At 39.2% G+C, this 23,778-nt stretch overlaps 1 protein-coding gene across 1 annotated transcript in view; it reads left to right on the top strand.

Annotated features, from left to right (window-relative positions):
* LOC107294673 (dynein heavy chain 9, axonemal-like) overlaps nt 1-23,778 on the top strand; it is a 112,567-nt gene that overhangs the window by 21,165 nt on the left and 67,624 nt on the right. Inside the window, exons 8-11 of the mRNA XM_015823924.1 lie at nt 36-269; nt 6,542-6,802; nt 17,300-17,725; nt 21,276-21,395. Of these exons, the coding sequence (XP_015679410.1) occupies nt 36-269; nt 6,542-6,802; nt 17,300-17,725; nt 21,276-21,395 (1,041 nt within the window). The remainder of the gene's footprint in view (nt 1-35; nt 270-6,541; nt 6,803-17,299; nt 17,726-21,275; nt 21,396-23,778) is intronic.

The raw sequence follows: 23,778 nt of genomic DNA, 5'->3' as shown, positions 1-23,778 counted from the left end.
TCATTATCCTCTTGATTATCCTCATCATGAACAAGCCTCCTGTGAAAGAATCTATCAGCAAGTTCATGGCTTACGTTCATACCAGTGTCAATGAGATGTCTTATTCTTACCTGACTAACGAACGTCGTTATAATTACACCACCCCCAAGTCGTTCTTGGAGCAAATCAAACTGTACCAAAATTTGCTGCTTAAAAAGAGAAACGAACTAACAGCAAAGATGGAGCGATTAGAAAATGGTCTACAGAAGCTCCGTAGCACATCAGCCCAGGTGAGAAAGCTCCTGTTTTAGCTGGAAGGCTGGAGACGTATGCAAACGTTCTGAAATGAAGTATAAAGAATTATCTATGCAATGCTCTTGGAGAGCTACTTGCGTTCGGCTGCATGGACTTTTGTTGGATTTCATGGCACTGTCACATGAGTTGTAGTGAGATGTTAATAAGCAGGAAATCTTTTTGATTGGAGGGGCAATACATTTAGAAAGCCATTTTATTCCCTGCCATTTTCAGTCCTGATGCTTCCTTATTCTGCTCAACAGGAACTGGAGATGTGTTGGACTATGATCTGCTTTGTCTCTGGGGAAAAAAAAAAGATACTGGCTTGTTTGACGCATCTTACATAGCCTCTGCATTTTGTTTGACTTGATTGTTATTTACATTACTTGACTTACAGTGATTTGCTTAGCAATGCTTACACACACACACACACACACACACACACACCTCTTCTCTTAGGATCTCCTTTGATACTAATGCAGGCCCTTGGTTTTTTCCTTATGGTATGTTGCAGCTTCAGTGTCGCAATAATTGGTGGGGAACAGGTTGCTCTTTTGTTTCCCACATTCCTTTTTTTATGTCTGTGAAAATGTTGTAGAAAGAAGCACTGATCTGTAGAAAAAAAGTAGCAATATTCTTATATTGCTATTGTATTGTATAAGAATACAGTAGCAATATTTCAGCTTATTTTTACTTTAAAAGTAAAAGGAAGGAAAGTTTTGCAGTATTGTGGGCGGGGGGGGGGAAGCAAGAGGAGCAAGCTTCATCCAGCTGAACAGAAATCAGTGGGGTGCCTATTGGGAGTTGAAAGGGTTGAATGTAGCATGAGTTTCTAGGGTCAAAAATGGACTTAAGAGGCCGTAATTGCATCCGTTGCAAGACTGAAAACCAACAAACAATTGGCAGGGCACCAGTTGGACCTGGGGCTGCCACCAGAATAGAACTAATCAGCAGAGATGATCTACTCTGAAGGTCTCAAGCCTGCTCAGGTCAGAAAATAAAGTTCCAGTTCAAAGCTGGAATTCATTTCAGAAGGCTGGGAGTGGAAAGGTTGTCCACTCTTGCATTCAGGAAGCAAAGAGTGGCTTAAATTGGAAAAAGGCCAAGCAAAAAGTAGGTATCTTTTGTCATGTCGCAGAAAGGCCAAGCAGAAAGTAGTATCTTTTGTGGTGGCGCAGTGGTTAGAATGCAGTACTGCAGCTACTTCTGCTGACTGCTGGCTGACTGCAGTTTGGCAGTTCGAATCTCACCAGGTTCAAGGTTGACTCCGCCTTCCATCGTTCTGAGCTCGGTAAAATGAGGATCTAGATTGTTAAGGGAAATAGGCTGACTCTGTAAGACTGCTTATAAAGTGGTATATAAGTCTAAATGCTATTGCTATTGCTATCTGCCCAGAGTAAGTTCTTAAGGGTCTGTCTAAAGAGTACGTCTCCCTTTGTTCAGTAGGTCATGAGATTTTAAGTCAGTACCATTGGATTTAAGCCTCCAACATGAACAACCAGAAGTTCTCAAGCCAATTCTATATTATGGATAGTTGCTTGCTGACCTGGTATATGGAAACCTCTGATCAAGGGAGTGTTGTAAAGACACACCTCCAACAAAAATCTATAAGGAGCGTGAACTGAGACCCCAGCTCTATCACCTTTCAGTCTTTTCTCAAAGTGGATCTTCAGGATAATCACTTCCAAAATAAAATCTATATGGCCTTTAAAAGCACCCCTATAATTTGTTGCAAATGTTGCTTTCATATTCTTATAGATAAGTTAATAAGAATTAACCTAGTTTAAATTTGAAGAGGACTGCTGTATTATGAAGGAAGGAGTGAAGATTTTTCTCCCCAACTGCACTTTCAGGGCAGTTTATAAGTTGTAGTTCATCCGAAAGCACCACTAAGCTTCCCTGGTCTGATTCTTTTCTAGTTTCTTGCTGAACATAATTTTGGAGAACAATCTCCTTTGAATGAGATACTGCTTTATTTTGGAGGCAACCAACTTCTGATTTGCAACTTTGAATCACTACTCAATTTGCTGCTTAGCTGTTCTAATTCTAAAATATTTTTTTTTAAATAAAACTTTGAAAAACTTTTGGCCAGTCAGAATAATCTGGAGTTGAGGGTTTTTTGGGGGGAATAACCTTTCCTTCTTTTTCTTCTCCCTTGTTGCAACTATTTCCTTATTTCCAGAGCGTTTTGAAGTTTCATTCCTCCTTCCTCCTGTGAACATGAGACAGGCTGGGAAAGAGAACTCTTTGGCCAATCGCTTTATTTTTAAGCATGCTTCCTGCTGTGGAAGAGAGGTTGCCTTGTACTAGTCTTTCTGTATGTGTGGCAACTTGTTGGCGCTGCGTTTCTTTTTAAAAAAAACCATTGCACTGTAGACGCCACATTCTCCTGCTATACCAATTAACTGCCAAGCTTTCTGATGTAGTATATTACATCCTAACGTTTGGCACAGACAATTGGACTTAAAAGACATGCTGGGGTTCTCCTTCAAACTCTTAATTTAGAGTGTGGGTTTTCTTTCTACACACACGGAATCACAAGGCTCAGGCCTTGCGTAAGTGCAGCCTGCTTTTTCTTCTCCTTTCCTTCAAAGGTTACTTAAAGCAGGCAGATCTTCCTCTTTCTCTAACAAAGCAAACCGTACACATTAATTAGTTACAATTTGGTGATTATTGCTGATCATCTCTACTGAGAGGATTTGCTTCTGTTCTCCCAATTCTGCACATAGAGACAGAGCTAGCAGAAGAAATGTTTCTGGATTTGTATGTTATTTCTGCCCCCACTTTTTTAATTTGGCTTGTGTTGCCTTGGTTACTAGTTAGCCTCTTTGTGTGTGCAGGTGTTGTTAAACCCTGGAGAAAAATCAACTTATCAACAGTGCTGACAAAGTTGAGCTGTTAACCAGATTAACATAAAACCATAACACGAGCTAAGCCAAGCATCTGCCTTTTACTTACTACTTTCCTTATTATTTCCTAAACCTGAGCAGTCTATAGTCAGCCTCCCTTGATGACATGCTGCACACCTTGTGTGTTGCTGTCTTAGTGGAGTGAATTGCTCTGCCTCAGAGAACCATTGGGCTGATCAGACGGAGTCAACTGCTCCAAAGGAAGACTTGTCCAAATCTTCCTCAAAGCAGAATCGGTCCTAGGAATGTTTCTCAATAGGCCCTTTCTTGTAGATTAAGTGCTCCAATTTGTAGGCTTTTTATATGGTTGATAGCAGAATTTGTTCCAAACTTTTAGGTTTGTTATTTGGAGTCATAATTCATACCCCCCATAAACTTTGGTTTATATATCACGGTGGCAGCTTTTGCCTCAATTAAGTGCCAAACAAGGCATATTATGACTTGTGTGTTAAATCAGCCAATGGATTTTTGTTTTTTTTTATAATACTTTCCAAACAAGAGATATTATTTTGATGTAATGCTTGGGAGCAGTAGATGAAGGGCACTTACGTATTCACTCCCACCATTTCTCAGTCCCAGTCATCTACCTTCAGTTCACACTTGCAGAGACAAAATATATGTTTGAAACTTTCGAAGGGGGTAAAAAAAACCCCAGCTTTATTCAGTGAATTGAAAGAGGAAAATGTTAGGCCAGGAAATAGAAGTGCCACTGTTCCTGCTACGTCTCCACTCACAAATTGCTCCCCACCGGGATAATCTGTTTAAAAGAAAAAAATATTGGACAAGTATTGTCACATACTGTGACATGTACTATGTTGTTTGAGCATAAATATTTTCAGGGTTTGCTTTGTTCTGAAAAAGTTTTCCCTAGAGTTTCTCTCCATAAGACCAATACTTTTCCTCTGTGCCTTTTCTTACATCCATTCTTAATAGAAGAATTGTGTATTTTTTAATAGCTGGCCTTCCTCCTTTTATTGTTAAAGCTTACTGTATGCTCTGCAGCTTTGTGAAACTTTTGAAAGTAGGATTTTCTCTATTCTTTATACATTCTATCTCTTCTTACAAAGAGAGAGAGGTGATTGCAACTGTAGATTCTCTCTTTTCGTGTACCTGATCTGGGGATTTGGTAGAGCCTTACAAATCAAAACCTCAATACCTCCTCAGAATATTTAAAACCCCCGATAAACTTTCTATTCGTATACGCATTTGCTATCACAACATTATTCAGTCTGAAGTTATAAGCTGTATCTGAAATATGGGAAGAAAAAGTGTTTCTTCGTTTATTTTTTCCAATTATCCAAAGATCTTTAAATAAATGAAATGCCGCCACATAGTTTTGCTGATTGAAGTGCTTATCCCATTCCTCCAAACAAAGAATAAATATACCTCCTATCGAACAAGGGGAGACTCGAGAACAGATTAACTGTTCAGCAAAGCTGTATATCATGGGCATGGCCGCTATGTAGTAAGAGAATCTTGCAAGTCTGAAGGTGCCTCCCCTCCTCCCCCTTTTATCTTCATGTGAATTGTGTGTGTGGGAGGGGATGTATATCTTAAGACATTATCATAAATCTTTACCTTCATATGGACTTAAGGCACATTTATCTGTTTGTTGCCTTGGTGATATATCTTCCCTCTCTCCATCTAGCCCATCCTTTCTACATTTTTTCTGTGAGTTACAGAACAGAGATGGCATTAGACACATTTGTGTGACTGGAGGACTAAGCGTCCCTGTCCTGGTCCTCCTGGATCCCTCAGTCATGATACTACTGACCATGGTACTCTTCTGAACCAACTTCATGGATTGGGAGTGGGGGGCACTGTTTTGCAGTGGTTTTCCTCCTTTCTTCATTTGTGCTGATGACATTTCCTAGTTTGGGTAATGGAAGGTCTGCAAGACAACAACAACAAAAGTTCAGAGAGCACCAAGAACCCCTCGTGTTTTTAATGGATTTGTAGTAGGTTTTAGTACTAGGCTTTGTTGTAAGCTGCCCAGAATGAAATGGGTGGCCATATAAATTCGAGAAATAAGTAAAATAAATAAATAAAAAGTAAAAAATAAATAAATTCTATTTCTTAGAATAACTTAAAGCCCTTAGACATTGCCTAGTCCAGATTCCTAGGAGCACTATTACAAGTACGTTGCTGTCTCCAACAGTAGCACTCAAGTTTAAAAACCAGAATGATCTCCCTGGAATCTAAGGCTGGCATATGCTGATTTATTTTTGGCTTAAATCTCATTTTTTTTTTAGTGACTCTCTGAGTGCTACCAGCCTACTTGATAAATTTTTCCTCTTCCTGGAAAATTTATGCCAGTGAGGCTTCTCAAGTGCAGCTCTCATGGCTGAGAGATTTCCAAGAGCCATAGATGCTACTCGGCAACAGGCATTTGACGTAGCCTTCCAAGTAGAGCAGGGCGAATTGGGTCACTAACTCTGGCAATATATAAATAGGTAACCATTTACACCACAAATTATCCATGCAATATTACCTGTCCAGCACGTTAACAACCTTTTTTTCTTAGGTCATTTTAATGCCTTGCCCTTTGCAATCTTGGAGGGAAAGTATATTAATAGCCCTTTTGCAGAGCAAATCCACCCTGGAGGAACCTGAAATTCTAAGCTCATGCATTTCTTAGAGATATTTTCTATAGCAACTTGCATCCTATCCTTATAACTCCTCTTACTAATAGTAGTATCACTAGTTGGGAGGATGCTTCTTATTGTTGGGCAGGAACCATACTATCTCTAGGGGAGTTGTAAATTATTTTTGACCTCCATTACTTTATGCTAGAAACTATTCCTTTAAGTGTTAGGCCCTCACTAATGGACAATTCAGTTTTTTTTTAAAAAAATGTGTTTTAGGTTGTTTTATGGTTTTATCCCCCTGCTATATTTCACCAGTCACTGACTCTAACAAGATTTACATGCATTTACACAGACACACACACAGACACACACACACATATGACAATTTAGTATTAAGAAACATTTTCATTTTTTTAAAAATCACAAAGTACTCTTCTAATCCTGTTTATCTGTTAAAGGACTAAGATCCCTTCGTATTTTATAAGTTATCTTTATAGTATTATAATGCATTATTGTATTTGCTTCTGTTGGTTTTAGAAAGCATCTATAATTCAGGGGTAGTCAACCTTGGCTCTTTTAGGACTCGTGGACTTCAACTCCCAGAATTCCTGAGCCAGCTAAGCTGGCTCAGGAATTCTGGGAATTGAAGTCCACGAGTCCTAAAAGAGCCAAGGTTGACTACCCCTGATCTATATTTTTTTTAATTTGGACCTTGCGTCCTTTGTGTGTGTGTAAAGGTTTCTGAATGGCTCTCCTTCATCTTTCCTCCAGGTAGATGACCTGAAAGCCAAACTCGCAGCTCAGGAGGTAGAGCTGAAGCAAAAGAATGAAGATGCCGACCAGCTGATTCAGGTGGTGGGCACAGAGACAGAGAAAGTCAGTAAGGAGAAGGCTATTGCTGATGAGGAAGAGCAGAAGGTGGCCTTGATTACCGAGGAGGTCCAGCAGAAACAGAAGGACTGTGAGAAAGATTTGACACAAGCTGAACCTGCCCTTGCTGCTGCCCAGCAAGCCCTCAACACATTGAATAGGGTACTTGAAGAGGGTGGAGTAATGTTTCCTAGTATCTGCACTCATATACGGGGAGAGCCATCCATTCATATTGCATGTTTTCCTTCACTAATTGATGTAAAAGAAAACATGAAGAAGAGAACTGCCTCTCTTTATTGTTTATTTATGAATTCAGCCTTAGTTCAGAAAAAGCTGCTTTGGTTTCCCATACAGTTAGTCCTCAACTTACAGTCACAGTTTCTGTTGCTAAACAATATGCTTGATAAGTGAGTTGTGCCTGATTTTATAACCTTTTTTTTTTGCCATGGCTGTTAAACGAATAAGTGCAGTTGTTGAGAGAATCACACAGCCATTAAACAAATCCAGCTTTCCCTATTGATTTTGCTTGTTGAAAGCCAACTGGGAAGGTTGCAAGTGGCAATCACAGGATGTTGCAACTGACATAAATACAGGATGGTTGCCAGGCACTCTCATTTTGATGATGTGACCATGGGGATGCTAGGATGGTCTTAAGTATATCACAGTGGTGGCGAACCTATGGCACGGGTGCCAGAGGCGGCACTCAAGAGCCCTCTCTGTGGGCACGCGCGCTGTCACCCCAGTCCTAGGCCTTCAGCTAAGTTTTATAAAACCTTTTCACTTTAGGCCTCCATCGCCGTGTGCAAAAAAAAAAGGTTCAATCAGTCAATTTCAACTTCTCGTGGGAAAAAAAAGATCTTGCAAAGTTGAAATTGATTGAACTTTTTAGTCCCACCCAGTCTGCCGTTACCATCGCAGCCACGCCCACCCAGTGGGCCATGCCCACCCAATTGGCCACACCCAGCCAATGGGCCACACCCACCCGGCACTCGACGATGCATAAGTGGGTTTGGGGTTACAGTTTGGGCACTCAGTCTCTAAAAGGTTCGCCATCACTGGTATATCAGGTCCAACTGTTTAAGTCCCTTTTTTCAGTGCTGTTGTAACTTCAAACGGTTGCTAAATGAATGAAGTCGAGGACTATCTGTAATCCTAATTCTTCATGTTCATGGAGTTAACTTTTAAAGCTGGATTTCTCAATATGCATTTGAATATTTTATGCACTTTGTGACATCTAGTAGCAGCAATCCTTTGGTTAGCAGCATCCTTTGCAAATTTTCATAACATAAAGTGCACAGAGCTAGAGGTGAATGTTTCTCCATCCCAATGAAATCCCATGTTTTTTAGATGTTGATTATGTTCCCCATTCATACCTTGCTTTGTGAATTGTCAATGAAAGATCCTAATTCCACATTGCAAAGCTATACATGGATCCATAGTCTTGAACTAAGGACCCATTCACTATGATCGGTTTAATGAGTTTTACTACTCAACTTAACATGATACACGTAAGCGAACCTGTTTTTAACCAATGATTCATTTTCGTGAATCAGTAACTTAGCATGATAAGCAACTGGAAAATGAACTCAGTGAACATAAGAAATAATTCTGTAAAGCACAGAAAGCTACTGTGACCTTTACTTTGCAGAAAGCAGGCAGTGGGGCAGAGTTGCAGCCTCCTACTTCGCCTTCCTGTTAGCAAGACTGACTCATGAGCTCCAGGCAGTGATAGGCATGATACATGATTGAGGGCTGCAGTCTGCAAACTCCACCGAAAGTGAACTCTTGTTAGAAATGGAAGTTGTGTGCCATCACGCTGGAGAAGCTATAAGACATCAAAGGAATTGAATGGCAAAGGGATGAATGGGAAGGGTAAACAGGAACAGGAATGCTGAGTGACTGAGCAGGGTTTTAGATAGCTAACTGTGGGAAGGCTCTGGGCCACTTGGGAGATTTCTGTGAACCACAGCTGAAAAATCACTAGTTTAAAGTAATCTAGCGGACATGTACAGAGACAACTCATTGTAGAAATTGGAATAATCTAGATCCGCGCTCTTCAACCTTTCCAGCTTTGCAGACCAGCGAGGGGGGGAGGGGGAAGAGAGGGGATGGTTCTGGGAGAGTGCTGGCTGCACGTGCACAACTCCATTTGTGCAAGAGGTGGGCACACATGCATGTTGCTTGCACAAATGGATCTGCGGACGCTCACCCGCCTGCTGTGCACGTAAGTGGAGCTGCACGTGTGCACTCAGCTACCGCTTCCATGGTCCAGCCCTGGGGTTGGGGACCCCTGATCTAGATAACTTCCCAAAACTAAACCATCAAATGGATCTCGCTTTAAAATCTGGCTCCTATTCAGGGAGTCAGTTTGGAAAAACGTTGCAGATATTATTGCAAAGGTGATTTGGGGATAATTTCACATCAGTGAACTACTTCAGCCAACAATAGGAAGAGGAGGTGATTTGAAAGTTGCTACTTTATAGTGGTCTTAATATGGCTGGTGTGGGGAAGTTCCTTAAGCCAATGTTCATATTCCATTAGCTGTTCATCAGCTGAATTGTTCCTTGATTGTGCTATGAGTCGGCTAAACTACCCCTCCCTGAAAACCCAAGCAGCTGAGAAACAAATACACAAACAAAAAGAGGTGGCAACTAAGCAGAAGTACGAAGCAGTGGCAATTTTCCATTTGCTGCTGTAACAACATCTCATTAAGGCAAGATTAATGGGAAGCCTGAAGCTTCCCTGGAGACGAAGATGGCAGGATTTGCAGACACTAAACGCCACATGCTCCTTCTCACCTGCATCCGAGAGTTTAGCCCGTCAATTGACATGAATGATTGGCTGTGGATGTGTGTTTATTCATAAGTTTCAATCAGTAATCCAGATCTAGTAGCCCTGTGCTTTTTAATGAAGCAGTGCCAGGGGACAGTATCAGCATTGCTTTTTAACTAAAAGTAATGAAAAATACAGGTTGTCAGGAAAGGAGAAGGGGAGGAGGTAATGAAATAGATTGCTTGGACTTAGCTCTCAATTGCTTAGCATGCAGTTGTACTGCTATCTAATAAATTTAATCATAACTAATGGCATCAACTGCTACCTGTGTGGAATAGTTTCTTGTTAATGCATAACAGGTTTTTTTTAAAGATTGCCCAGCTCATATTCTCACCTAGCTTTGGTACCCTGCTGCTATATGGGAATCTATACCCCCCCCTCCGCAGATACTTTCTTGGCTAAAAAATTAATGCCGAATATCAAAACGTTTTTGGACTGTTAGAGTTATTGGCCTATTTCAGCCTAGGTTCTTTTTAGGCTCATATTTGACATCTGGATGATGATCTTGGAAGTTCAAGATAAAATTAAGAAGACAATGCCTGCTAGATATTCTAGGACTGGCATACTGTTGCTTCTATCCAGGGAGATATTTGAAGTAACCTCCCCGTCACAAGATCCATCACAAGCCTCTCTCTGATGACTCATCACAAGACCCTCACTTGACACACCCACACCTGAAGCCCTTATAAATAGAATAGCACTGACGCAGATATCCCCTAAATGTCACTGAAGACGTTACCTAGCCTGGTAATGAAACATTTGGAAACCAACCCACAAGCCTGGAGAACAAACCTTCACCCTCATCCTATACCTGAGCTACAGATATTTTTTTTATTTATATTTTGATTTATATCCCGCCCTTCTCCCCACAGGGACTCAGGGCGGCTCACAACATATTTAAAACAAAACATACCCACAATCCCCGCCTAATAAAACCGAATTAAAACCAAATATTTTAGAGTTGTGATATTAAAATTTTCTAAAAAACCCAATTTAAAATCCTCCCTACGCCAGGCCCGCTTGTTGGAAAAGCCATGTCTTGAGGGCGCGGCGGAAAGTAAGGAGATCCGGAATCATCCGGATCTCGGGGGGTAGTTCGTTCCAGAGGGCAGGGGCACCCACAGAGAAGGCCCTCCCCCTGGGGGTCGCCAGCTGTTGCAGATGCCTTTTAGATATGGGGATCACAACTCCATAATTTTCAGCCCTCATGTTTATTTATTCGTAGCTGAATGATATTAAAGGAAAAAACAAACATAAATCTTCTCTAGCAAATTTAATTGAAATGTCAGGAAACTTGGCCAGCCCCAGATTATAGAAAGGCATCCACTAAACAGGAACTCACAAACAAAACAAAACCAAACCAAACCAGGGCATCGTGGATTTTCTGACCACCAAAAGGACTGTCATTAAGCATAAATGTAGGACTGAGTTACAAAAAATGAGGCCCAGGTCAGTATTTTAAAAAACAGATTGTACAATAGGGACACTTAAAATTAAGGTCCAAAAGTAGTCACAGCAATAGTACAAAGTATCTGCTACAAGGGCTCCTTTCTGAGAGAAGACAGACACAGAAGAGCAGTTAAGAAGTTCTTGCTTTTCATCATCCCCATTGCAGCTTCTCCACTTTGATTTATTATTTCTAACAGACTCAAATTATTTCTTTTTTTATTATCTTTGGCATCTCCTGCAAATCTCAGCTCATTCTGAGCTGTAACATTTTTTACAAAATTTCTACTGGCTTCGGAGATTATCTTGTGTTCTTTATTTGATATGCTTTTTCCATTTCCTAGGCATGCCTCCCCTCCTTTTTCCCAAATTTTTTAGAGAGTTCTGCATGTATCCACATTGGCCTTATTATATTTTTCTCATTTTTTTTCTTCTTAGAGGAATTGTTTGCAATGGCATCTTCAGTATCTGATTTCTTAGAATGTCTTCTTTTTCCTGGATACTTTTCTCCTTCAGGATTTGAAGCCGCTGGATTTGAAATAGCTTCCCTCCGAGTTTTCAGAATTTGCTCTTCTAATATCCAATATGCAGATCTGACTCTCTTCAATTTCTCCTCCAATCTGAGGTGACAACTTTGAGGATAACGTGAATATTTTCCCACAGGGTGGCAGTCACATTCACTTCTTCACCCAATTCTTCCCTGTTGATTCAGGGCAGCAGAACCCTTTGTTCTTCCTTCCACCTTCTGACAAATGAAGTTGTTATCAGGAGAGAGAATAATTTGTTGGCAAATCCCCAGCAGATGTCAGGATAACTGAACCTCCCATTAGCACTATTGCATGCCTTTTTGAAAGATTGGCCAACTGATGCAGAAAGACCTCATCTGTTCTTCTGCCTGCCCAGGTGGTCTATAATAAATTCTCACAATGGCATTGCCTTTCTCCGCCCCCCCACCCTCCTTTTATTCTAACCTAAATACTTATCATGCTCTGACTGACATATTTCTGTACAAGGATGTTTTTTCTTTACATACAGTGCAACGCCCCTCCCCTTTTCTTTTAGAATTGTTCCTGTAGCCTTCTATTGTTATGTGCCAATCATGAACAACATCACATCTGGGTTTGTATTTGTCTTCTCAGATTAGGATTTCTAGTTCTACCTGTATACTCTAGTTCTACTCTGTGGGTTGGTACAGGAACACCTGAATTCCACCAACTGCCACCTCGATTGTAGGTGCAAACCTCTGGTCCCTGATGAGGCCTTCTCAGTCCTTTTTCATGTTCTGTTTTCTTGGCCCCAATACTTGACTGCTTATTTGTTTCTGGGATTTTGCTGACCTCTCCCTCTTATTATAGTCTGATCCCACCCTGATAAGAATGGCAAGCTGCCTGCCAAGCATTTTCCCTGTTTGGTTTTTATAAGATGTACTTTATCCAGTCACTTCTCTGGAGTCCTTTATGAAGGTAGTGTAGGCCTTTGTCTGGAACACAGAGTTTTTTTAACAATAATATTCGCATAGCCAATTATGTATTTCTAGGATCTTATTTCCTCTTTGTGACATTATTTTTGCTTGTTCACTGGAAAGATAACAATCCAGTCCCCTTGGCTTGTGTGATCTATGGAAAAGCACCTTGCACATGTTACATCTTAAATTACTTTAATATGTCCTAGTTTCCTAGCTGGAACTTGAATTTCCAAAAAACATTAGTACAAAATGCAGTTCCTCCCCCCCTCCTCCTCCTCCCCCCCCCCAAAAAAAAATATAAAATCCTACACTTCTGAATGGCATCAAACCAACCATTGGAAAAGCTCTATCCAGGCCTAGCTTTATTTGTATTTCAGAAGACAGAAGCAACAGAGAATTATCAGAGAAACAAAATACAAAGCAATGATGCTTCGTATAATTAAAGGAGTGGGATGTAAATCTTTTTAGCTTCATGATATCTGATTTAGGAAAGGTAATGAAAGCAAATTCACATCTCAGTCAGTTACAGTGGCATCTGGTAGGGAGGGACAAGGGAAGCCAGGGTGATGACAGCAGCATTGTGGCATCAAAGCAAGTCCCACTTCTTCTCTCTTTAAGTCATAGATGTTGCACATAGATGTAAGCCCAAAAGGGCAGAGATTTTCATCTTGCCTGTACCTGCAACAGCTTGAAATGTTGCAGATGAGTTGTCCTTTAAGAGGTTTTAAAGGAGGATGGGCACGTTTGTGGTAGGTAAAGCTATCAATGCTACCTCCAAGTTCAAAGGTGAGAGAAACCTGCTGCCTTCATGGGCATCCTAGGATTTTCTGATTGACCTGTGGATGAAAGAGGTTTCAGAGGATGCTCCAAGTCCTACAACTTTCAGAAGTGGTCAATGTGGGATATGAACCAAGCAATGGCAGCAGTCTCCAAAATCCTGGGCTTGAATCAGTAATTCTGTGGAGCTCTATGTCTATCATCTCTGGTGAGTATAGGAAGTCCCACAGTGAAAGCCATTTGAGCAGCATTGTTAAATTACTCCTCTGCCTGAAACAGAGATGTGCGGGTGGAAAATGGTTACAAGTACAAAGTGTTGAAATGTATCTCAGCTAAATCTTTCTGGTAATGCCACTCTCAAACAAAAGTTTGGGTGATTTATTTGACAGGAGTCTACCTGGAGCTGAAACACTTTCATTTATTTTCTAGTAAGGAACAGTGACATCTGTGTTAAGACCACAAAGACAGCAGTTTGCTGTATTTCTGATTTTGTTAATCTATTATCCAGGTGGATTAACATTATGAATGTATACAGCAACACCTTTTGGTACCAGCTGCAGTATGCAACAGCTGTATCACAGAAAGAGCCTTTCATATTGCAGTGTGGCATCCATTTATAGTTTTGTACAAGAGATGGTTCTTCACACATGTCTGTAACTTTTAAGCATGCAGCCATTTGAAAACTAAATGAATACCCACTGCAGCTGGATCTGAATGGAGGGCGTCTTTATTTCTCACAGATTTCAGTCAATGTACGACAAAATTCTGGGTGAGCATTGATTTCACCCACTGTAAAGTGCTTTATTCAGTCTTGATTGTGTGCTATTGTCTGTTTTGGAAAATTGCAGTGGGTAATTTCTACTTCTAGTGATTTCTAGCCAATCCCTATATCCAGATCAGAGAAGGCATAGATTCCACTTAGTTCAGGTAGCAAAACTATAACTTGATTTTTATTTATTAAACATCAGGAAAACAGTAGAACAGGGAGAGAGAGAGAGAGAGAGAGAGAGAGAGAGAGAGAGAGAGAGAGAATAAGTGAGCAAGCAAGAGATGATCAGCAAGCAATGTATATTTATCTATATATCAAAAGGCACAGAACTTTCCAGAACCATTGAAAACAATAGTGTGGGAAATCAGCATGGACAGTCCCAAAGGAGTGGTTTTTGTTTATTCCATATTTAAATATTTTATATACAGAGAAATAGCAGAATAGAGAAGGAAATTAGACACAAAGTGTTCCTTCCTCTATTCTGCTCCTTGAAGGAACAATTTGATGGGTGAGAGATGATGCATCCAACAGCCTGAACTAGCAGCCCATTTTTCACTTGAAATATTGTTCCTCTAACCTGCTTTTTAAAACATCTAAATGTTTACATGTGTTTTCCTGATAGATACTATTATTTTCTGTTTCAATGTATTTTTCATTATTATTCATTTTATTGACAAAGAACTGAAATGGATTAATCCAAGATCACCCAGAGATCCACATGAGTTGGATGAAATATCAGAGCTCGGGTCCAATGCTCAACCATAATTCTTTAAACTAATTTAGACAAATCCTTGGGCAATGGATTTACCTAAATTGGCTTCTCCACCATGGTGTCCTCTAGATATACTGGGACTTCAGATTCATGAATATTTAGCAATCTGGCTGAGTATGATGGACGTTGGGTGAATTGTCTTCCATTTTAAACCTTGTTCAATGCGCTGCTTATATTATTACTCTATTAAAAGTTCACTCAGGTTTTTTTAAATTGAAAATTGCTGATGAGGTAAGAAGGATTTATGCTCACATTGACCCTAACCAATCAGTGCAATAGCCTCCAGGCTTATAGTGAGATCAATATCCTGCTGATTGTCCAGATTATTACAAATCAGTATCTTGTAGTAGCCATACTATTCAAATATGTATGACTGTCTACAGTTCTTACCCAGATTCCATTAGCATTGGGATAGGTTATTAATAATGTAAAATAACTAAACAGAGAAATGAATCCAGCAAGTAAGCAAGCAAGCTCAGAATGGGAATTGTTATATTCTTCAGCTGGCTGTATGGGCACTATCCATTTGACATCTTCAGCTTTTGATTAACAAAACAGTTAACTGTGGATGGATGCACTATGAAATTGATATATAACTTGAAAACTATAGTCAAAGAATGCTCACTAAAGGTTCTTCATCAAACCAGTGGGAGGCACTGAGATTCAATTCTGGGTCCTTTGCTCTTCTACACAATTCTGTTAATGACTTGGATGAAAGAGGTGGAGGAAACAATTATCAAATTTGTAAATGACACTAGGTAGTGTTGGATAGCTGATATCCTAGAAGACAGAAATAAACCTTGGTAAGTTAGTAAAATGGCCTGAAAAAAGCAGGAAGAAATTTGAGTCAAATGATATACTGTACTTAAGAAATAGGAACTAGACAGAGATAGAATAGACTTCAGTGCTTCAGTGGCTTCTTCTAATTCTATGACTTTGATTTCCTTCTAGACTCTTTAACAACCTACCCAGGCACTCAGGTCCAAAGCAGTTTTTTATGAATTTCATAAAAAAGTGTTTTGGGTTTTTGTTTTTGTTTTACAAATGTTCTTTGTCAATGTCCATTGATTATCAGAATAAGAATCCTTCTGTAGTGTGTCATTTGCTTTGCCAGGGTTCTTATGTCTGCTGAATGGCAGCATGTTATATGCATTTCTTCTTGGTTTAATGGGATAGCTCTTTGCTCAAAATAGCTGGTCCATACTAATGCCTCCATTGGCTTTAAAAATCTATATGCGCTTAAGTTTTGCTATTTAGCAAACTCTGGATGTCAGTCCCATGATGGGTGGTGGGTAGGATTCTGGTTTGGAATTTGTCATTGTGTGACAGAAGAGGTCTTACACGAGCCATTTCTAGTTGAATGTTTCTTTTTAATTGCTCTAGGGAAATACTATGTGTCATATTCCGATATTGAAATGATAAGCTCTTTTTAATCGCTTGATTGGAGTTAATGAAAATAAGGAACCAACTGCATGATATGGACATAAAATTAGAGTTTTTACAATGGCTTCTTTCTTAGTGTGTTGCATGATGCAGCTCTGAGAAGGTTTCAGTGCCACATATGTATTTGAATACATGATATGCCAAAAGTTTGTTCTGCAATGGAAGAAACTAAACACACAACTTCAGCAAGAAAAGACTTTACAAAGGACTTGAGAACTTAGTGTGTTTGAATATATTTAATTGTTATAGATTTCACCAGAAGGACTAAGCTTCATTGCCTCTTATTGAAATCAGGGATATTTTGCCTTGGCCACTCATGGAGAAAGAAGTTCCTCAGTATCCAGGCAGCATTCCCCTCATATAAACTAGTTTGTCAAAAACATTTTGTAAGGAAACCCTAAGATACTTTTGAGTTCATCAAATCATAATATCCCACTTGTTTGTATGAAGATGGATTCGGAAGTCATAGCATAACATAGTAATATTCTGTTATCTTGCCATGTGGTACCTGCATTCATATAAGGATCCTAGTTGTGCTCAGTGACTGGTCAGTAAGCATGATTGTTTTTTCTCTCAAAAGTACTAGGTAAGTGGCATGAGACAGCTTCACTATGTGGTTTGTTGCTGTTGATGAGTTATTCCCAGTATGATTGCAGGTACAGTGTAATGGTGCTTCATGACCCAAATCACTTTAACTGATGCTGGCTGAAGATTCGTGAGAAATGATGATGATTCATTTCTCTGAGAATTTTCAATTTTCAATTTATGTTCATGTTTAAACTCCTCCTGCAGCTGCAGACATACATTGTCGATTTCAGGCCAGATTGATCTTTTCCTGGTTATGCTTATTTTTCCGTATCATGTAAATCTGAAATCTAATTGGGCTTTTTCAGTGTCCTGCAACTTGGCTGAAATGCCAAAGAAATGTGATTGGTTCTCACGCTTAACAAGCGGGTAATGGCCCCAAGCCACTAGAGGGATTCATTGCTTTACAAAGCATGAGTCATAATATTTAAAATTCAGAGTGCCATTCCAGGCTTCAAAGCTTCTCTCTCTGATTAATAGCTCTAGAGGTTACTCCATTACCAGAAAAGTAAAAAAGAAAAGCCATTCATTTTCATCTTACAGGCTTGGTCCTTTTCTTCTCCCTTTCAGACCAATCTGACGGAACTGAAGACATTTGCATCGCCACCGCCTGCTGTCAGCAATGTTACTGCCGCCGTGATGGTACTCATGGCTTCAGGTGGTAAGGTCCCCAAGGACAGGAGCTGGAAAGCAGCTAAGATGGCCATGAACAAGGTTGACAGCTTCCTAGACTCTTTGATTCACTTCAACAAAGAGAATATACATGAGAACAGCCTCCGAGCCTTGCAACCTTATCTTCAGGATACAACCTTCAGCCCAGAACTGGTGGCATCCAAGTCCTATGCAGCTGCTGGGCTCTGCTCTTGGGTCATCAACATTGTGCGCTTTTACAACGTGTACTGTGATGTCGAGCCCAAGCGTCAGGCTCTCCACAAAGCCAATGCTGAGCTTGCTAATGCCCAGGAAAAGCTGGCTAATATCAAGGCCAAAATTGCAGTAAGTCTGAATTCAAAAAAGCAACCTGGGAAACAAATTGAAATCAGCATTGCCTCTTGAAATTCTTGGCATCAGTTACACTCTAGCGCTTCAAACATGGGCTTCTTGCATAAGTAGCCACTGTAGGAAATCATCCTGCATTTTGCCTAAAGAGAGTTCCATGGCTTATTTTAAAACGGTACCTGTAGTAATTTTTAAAAATAATATTTATTTTTTAAAATTATTGTGCAGTAATCACTATGTAAGTTGCAGCATGAAGAGCAATTTGGTGAGCAATCCCAAGTCTAGGTGATTGATTATTTAATGATACTTAAGGTTTTGCTGTAAGTTTTTTGGAAATTATTACTATAGTATTTGTAGTTAAGATGTATGTTAGAGAAGGGAAAATCATTAAATATTTTCACAGAGTTTGTTACTACTTTTGTTAGTTTTGTGAGTGGGACTCTATCATTTACACTTTACTTTTTTTAAAAAAAGTACTTTTTTTAAAAAAAATTAAGTCTATGTATTATAAACATATAAACATAGACTTAGTGACTCTAAGAATTGCATGACAGACTGAAACCAATATACCTGTCCCTATTATGTGTGATAGTAGGCTGTCTACTAGGCTGTTTACTTGTCAAGTAGGCTAAGCAAAGCATTTGTGGCTGAATTTCAGCAGAATTGAAGTCCTTGGTAGAACAGATCCTCCTTCCCCCCTTCCCCTCCCCCTCAACTGAATCTTCCATTCAAATTCCCAAATCTGGTGCAGGAGATTAGAATTCCCTCTGAAGCAGCTGCTGGGAATGTGATGGGGTACTAAGGAAAGGTTAGGGAGAGACCATCATTTGTATAAGAACACAAGTCCTTTCATGGGGTGCAAAAGTACCTCTTTCACAAATAAAGTTCCTGCTTGAAGAAATCAGAAATTTCTTCAAGTTTTAAGACAGAGCTAATTTAAATGGTATGCGGGAGGAAGGGAAGAAGACCATTTAATTTATAGAAATTGTAGCTTGGGATTTTAGGAACAATTCTGTTCATATATCTAGTCATTCCAAATGCTACTAACAAATTAGGTACCCTTTTCAAATTGAGGTTTATTTCTCAAGTATTGTTCAAGCAGTATTAAAATGATTTAGAGGCACTTAACTTTAAGCTATTGGTGTGAATGCTGATAAAAATCAATTGTTAACTTCTTTTATCACAGAAGTAAAAAAAACCCAAAACTTGGGAACACTCTGCTTTTGTTTTACAGTGAAGTGGCAAAAACGATCAATTAGAGCGATAGAGATTGGGAGTCCAATTGTGAAAGCTATTTCTCAGCCACTGAAATAAAGCTAATAGAGCCATTTTTGCATGAGCCTTTCCGCTTGGCTTTCTAAATAACTCCCATGAGCAGTTTTGCTCACTCAGGCTATAAACAGTATTGATACATGCACTTTTAGGCCTGGAATTTTATATCAATGGCCAGAAATCAGTACAAGATGCAAAGGACAATGTAACTTAACAAGCTACGCCTGCCAATATTTTATTTCTCTACAGCTATTAAAGCTATAAGATGTCCCCAATTCCCTTTTAACTAACCCAATAGCAACGGAGGTAGAAATATTATGAAGTTAAAAATAGAAAAAAGGCAAAGTAAGCTTTGTTGAATGCATACCGGTGAATGGTAGTTAAAGAGATGAAACATATCCCCAAAACAGCACCTGATGTCCACCTGGATTGATGGTCGCCGGACTCTAAAGCAGTTGAAGAAAATTCTGTCTGATGGGGACATTTTGGCAACAAGTTGCCAGATTTTCAGTCCAGACTTGCAGCAACTCTGGCCCCCATAGTGAAGTTTTCCTGCTGCTGTGCTCCCCCCCCCAGTCTTCCATGCCAGGAAACAATTGCTTTGCTTCTCACTTTCTCCTTGTGGTCAATTCTTATTGGACATGCATAAATTTATAAATGTGTATGTACAGCTAAAAGTATGCAAAGTTACATTAAAAATATACTGTACACATAAAGATGAAGTATCAAAAGGCACCTAAATGCAGGCACAGCAGCCAACTTTAGAATACAAATTTCTTTTTCCCAATAGTGCCTCTGTTAGGTCTGCTGTAGCATTAGTGTTTAGTGTTAGTGATTATATTTTCAGGGCAGGTAGAATTTCACTAATGGGTTTTTTAATTATTATTTTTTCCCTGAAAAAATACTTTACAGGTAACTCTTTACATTGATCATAATTGGGTCCACCAACTCAGTCATTAAACGATGCTGCTGTTTAGCAGGAAATCACATAACCATGACTTATGGTTTTATTTCTGCCTTCACAACCTGATATCAAAGCACACAAACGGTCACCATGTAACTATGGGATTGATTGCAAAGTTATTTTTTTTATTTGGCACTATCATAGCTTTGAACAGTCACTGTGCAAGTCAGTTGGTAAGCAACGACTACCTGTGCTATTGTTTAAATAGACTCCTGGTATACTGCTCAATCACTTTTCCAATCAGTTGAGGTAGAGGAGTTTTACTTACTCATTTGGAGTGTTTGGGAGCAGAGGTGAACCATTTTATTTGAGGTGGAAGGAAAAATGATGAACCAGTACATAGGTGGACTTAATAAAAAACAAATACCAAAAAAACAAAAACAAAACCCTAATACCCAATACCGAAGCAAACAAACACAAAATAACCCAGGAGAAAAGAAAGTTCAAAGAAAGAGGGGGAGGGGGGAAGTAATAAAAATGTTTCTGCTGGATTTCAAATGAGAACAGTTATGCATGTCAATCAAGTGTTATAACTATTGTGCTACTAGGAAAGGCCTATGGCAGAAGCTGCAGCAGTCCTTATTGAGGTGAACTGAGCAACTAAGATGAAGGACAGTGCTGTCTTGTGCAAAGTATAGATGTTTGCCTAGAAGAAAATTAATATCGGAATGGAAACACTCTGCTAGAGAGAAGTTCCCTGAGGATGAGCTCCAGCATGAGTCTGAAAGCTCGGAAGACTAATCCTCTTGATTCCAGTGACCGACCCAGATTGGATCCTGCAACAGGACATGTATATTCACCTTCATTCCATTTGTGAGAAGGGAAACTGGACAGTTACATTTGAGCTGGCCAAAAGCAACAAACACTATTTCAAATGCAGAACAAGAAAACACTGGCAGAAGTCACATTCTTGGTGGGCAGGGAGCAAGTTGAGGACAATGTTATCTGCTCTTGTCCTCTAGAAACAGTTGATGGCCCATACTTATGATGGGGCAACCTGTCAGTGCAGATAAGTGCTAGCTGTCTGCTGTAAAAGTTTAATACATTGAGGTTTTAAATGTGTTCACAGCTGAATGGCCTTGTAGGCTAACTGTGTCATTCTTCCCCATAAAGCAAATTCACTTGGTTGACTTATTTTATTAATAATGAAATTATTCACTTTTTGAATCACCTGTGTCCTCTTGAGCAAAAATTCCAGTGCCTTCTAAATCAGGGGCTACAATGTGTTGGTGTGTATATTGAGATTGTATTGTTTTATGATATTTATGCTGTGATATGGCTTCCTCCTTTCCCCTACACCCACAATTGTAGCACCTTAATGAAAACCTGGCAAGGCTGACAGCCAAATTTGAGAAGGCCACTGTGGAGAAGCTGAAATGTCAGCAAGATGCAGAAGCCACTGCAAATACCATCTCCCTTGCAAATCGCCTGGTGAGTATCGTTGGCTGAAGCTTCCAGTGGGTTAGAAAGATTCTTGAAGTATATCTTTCTCGGTCTTAATGGATGGAGAGAAAACTAGAAGCATTTGTAAGTCTGGAAAGTTTTAGGACTCCAAGTCTAAATTAAAGGTAAATATTTCTAAATTAAATCTACATAAGGGAGTAGTTTGGACTTCTATACTGTTTGTTTTTTTTAATTTGTATTTTTTCATTCTTTAGTACTGGCAAAGAGAAGAACTGCTAAGTTTCCCTACTTTTCCAATGAATTGGCATGCAGCAGAGCAGGAAAAAGATGATAGGGATCTAATTCATGAGAGTATATAAAAAAAAGATTCAGCAGTAATTATTTAAGGTGCATTAAAGATAGAGGAAATGCATTTATTAGGAACAGTGCTTCAGTGATAGCACATGCATCTTATAGGAGCAATGTACAGATCTTCCTTGAAAATGATCACAAACATGCAACCCTGCCTACCCTTCAAAGTGAGGGGCAAGAATTTCTATAAATACTCTTCTCATATTTAATCATTTATACAAATGTATGGCTAATTTTGTGATGCTTTTTAACAGCATGATAATCGTGCATCAGTTCCAGATGGCATGACAGGAAGGTTTTAATTTGTATTTTTAATGAGTGTACAGGATTTTAAAAACCACTGTTCCCATTTAACTTTGCAATAAGTCTCTTTCAGGTGTACCATGCAATAACCTTATATTATGCAAAAGATCACACTTGCCGGAGTAAGAAATAGCAAACAGTTTAAACTAATTGCTGTTGGATGGACAGTTTTCTTTGGCTTCCTGGTGATTTTCAATCCCTAGTGCTGTAACCCTCCATCTACTGACAACACAGTGTCCTCTAAATTTACTAACCAACTGTAATTGAGGCTGGGATCACAATTCATAGCTACAAGGGTATATAAAACTACTGCTGCAGTCTACCAATTTTTTCCAGTCTGAACATAAGAATTGCTTTTTAATGAAATGAAGCCAGTCTAACTGCAAGGGCAATGGTTTAAGTGGTGTGTGAATTCCAATGTATGAGATTTAAGAGTATTCTACCAGGTACTTTATTTCTCTCATTATTTTTGAAATACTTCAAGATGCTTGAAGATATTCTGGTAAAATGTGTTATTAATGCAATGGAATTTACCTGCCACTACAGCTCAGATTGGCTTTTTGCCATAAAGGATGTCATGGCGAATTTAAGCTAGGTACATTCATTCACAGTTTTCCTAATTAAAGGTTGAACACAAAATGTCATATAGTTGAATAGTACACTGTGAGTAATTAATATAAGTACCATGTCTGAGATCTTTCCCGTCATGTGTTTCAGTACAAATTTCAGGCCCTTGTGCATTTTTGCCAATAAACATAGCTAATGATTTCCACATCTGTGTTTACATTTATTTAGAGAGGAATGGGAGTTTAGGCTGCAAATGTTGCAGAAGAGGTCAGTCACAGAAGAGCCAGTTAAAATTTGAAATCAGGGGGAAAAAAGAATTAATTAGCATGGAAGGTGAACATGACAACGCAAAGCTGTTAAAATGTAATCTTTCATTTTGTAGTCTGGTTGTAGACCATTTTTTCTGTTTTAGACTTCATATTTTTAAACTTCACTCTTTGTCCATGGGAACATGATTGATGCCCTTTTCTGTTAATTTTGTCAAAATGATAAGGCACTTAGGTGGGGAAAACCAGATCTCTTGGTACATGATAAGTGGTACCTGGCTTGGCAGTAGTACTTGTGAGAAGAATTTATTTATTCAATTTATATTCTGCCCGTCTCACTATCCAGAGTGACACTGGGTGACTTATAATGCAATAAAAATAGAAATATAAAGACAATTATAAATATAGCAACATAAAATGTCTGCAAATTGGGTATCCTGATAGACCAGAGAGTAAGCATGAGCCACAGTGTGGTATAGTTGTGCCTTTCTGCTAAATATTAACATTATTCTGTACATCTTTATTTATGATGAAATGTCTACATTTTAGTAAATGCTTTTCTCTCTGGTTCAGAACTGGCATTTGAAGTTTCTTGTTTATTTGTCCAAATGTTTATCTGTAAGAAGATTCATACTTTATCACTTTGGCTAGGAGAACAAGGACCAACCTTGCGTTTTGACACCCTACATTGACATAATCAGGGATATCCTGATATTCTGACTTTGTGTATATGGCGGTGAGGTACAGTCTGCCTCCTTTGGTTCAGTTCACCTCTTAGAGAGAGAATTTTGGTGGTCCAACTATATCTGTTACTCAGTCATTGCTATGGATAAAGATATGCCACCTTTTTCCACTGAGGGTTAGGAAGAGGAAAAGCTTCTGTACTACTTCTTCCTTTTGAGTTTTAAATGTTCTGTGTTAAT

The sequence above is a fragment of the Protobothrops mucrosquamatus genome, unplaced genomic scaffold (assembly GCF_001527695.2).
Source record: "Protobothrops mucrosquamatus isolate PMUCROS unplaced genomic scaffold, P.Mucros_1.0 scaffold2050, whole genome shotgun sequence".
In the NCBI taxonomy this organism is placed as follows: domain Eukaryota; kingdom Metazoa; phylum Chordata; class Lepidosauria; order Squamata; family Viperidae; genus Protobothrops; species Protobothrops mucrosquamatus.
Note: the sequence above shows the minus strand (reverse complement) of the source record. Positions and strands in the feature narration are given on the sequence as shown.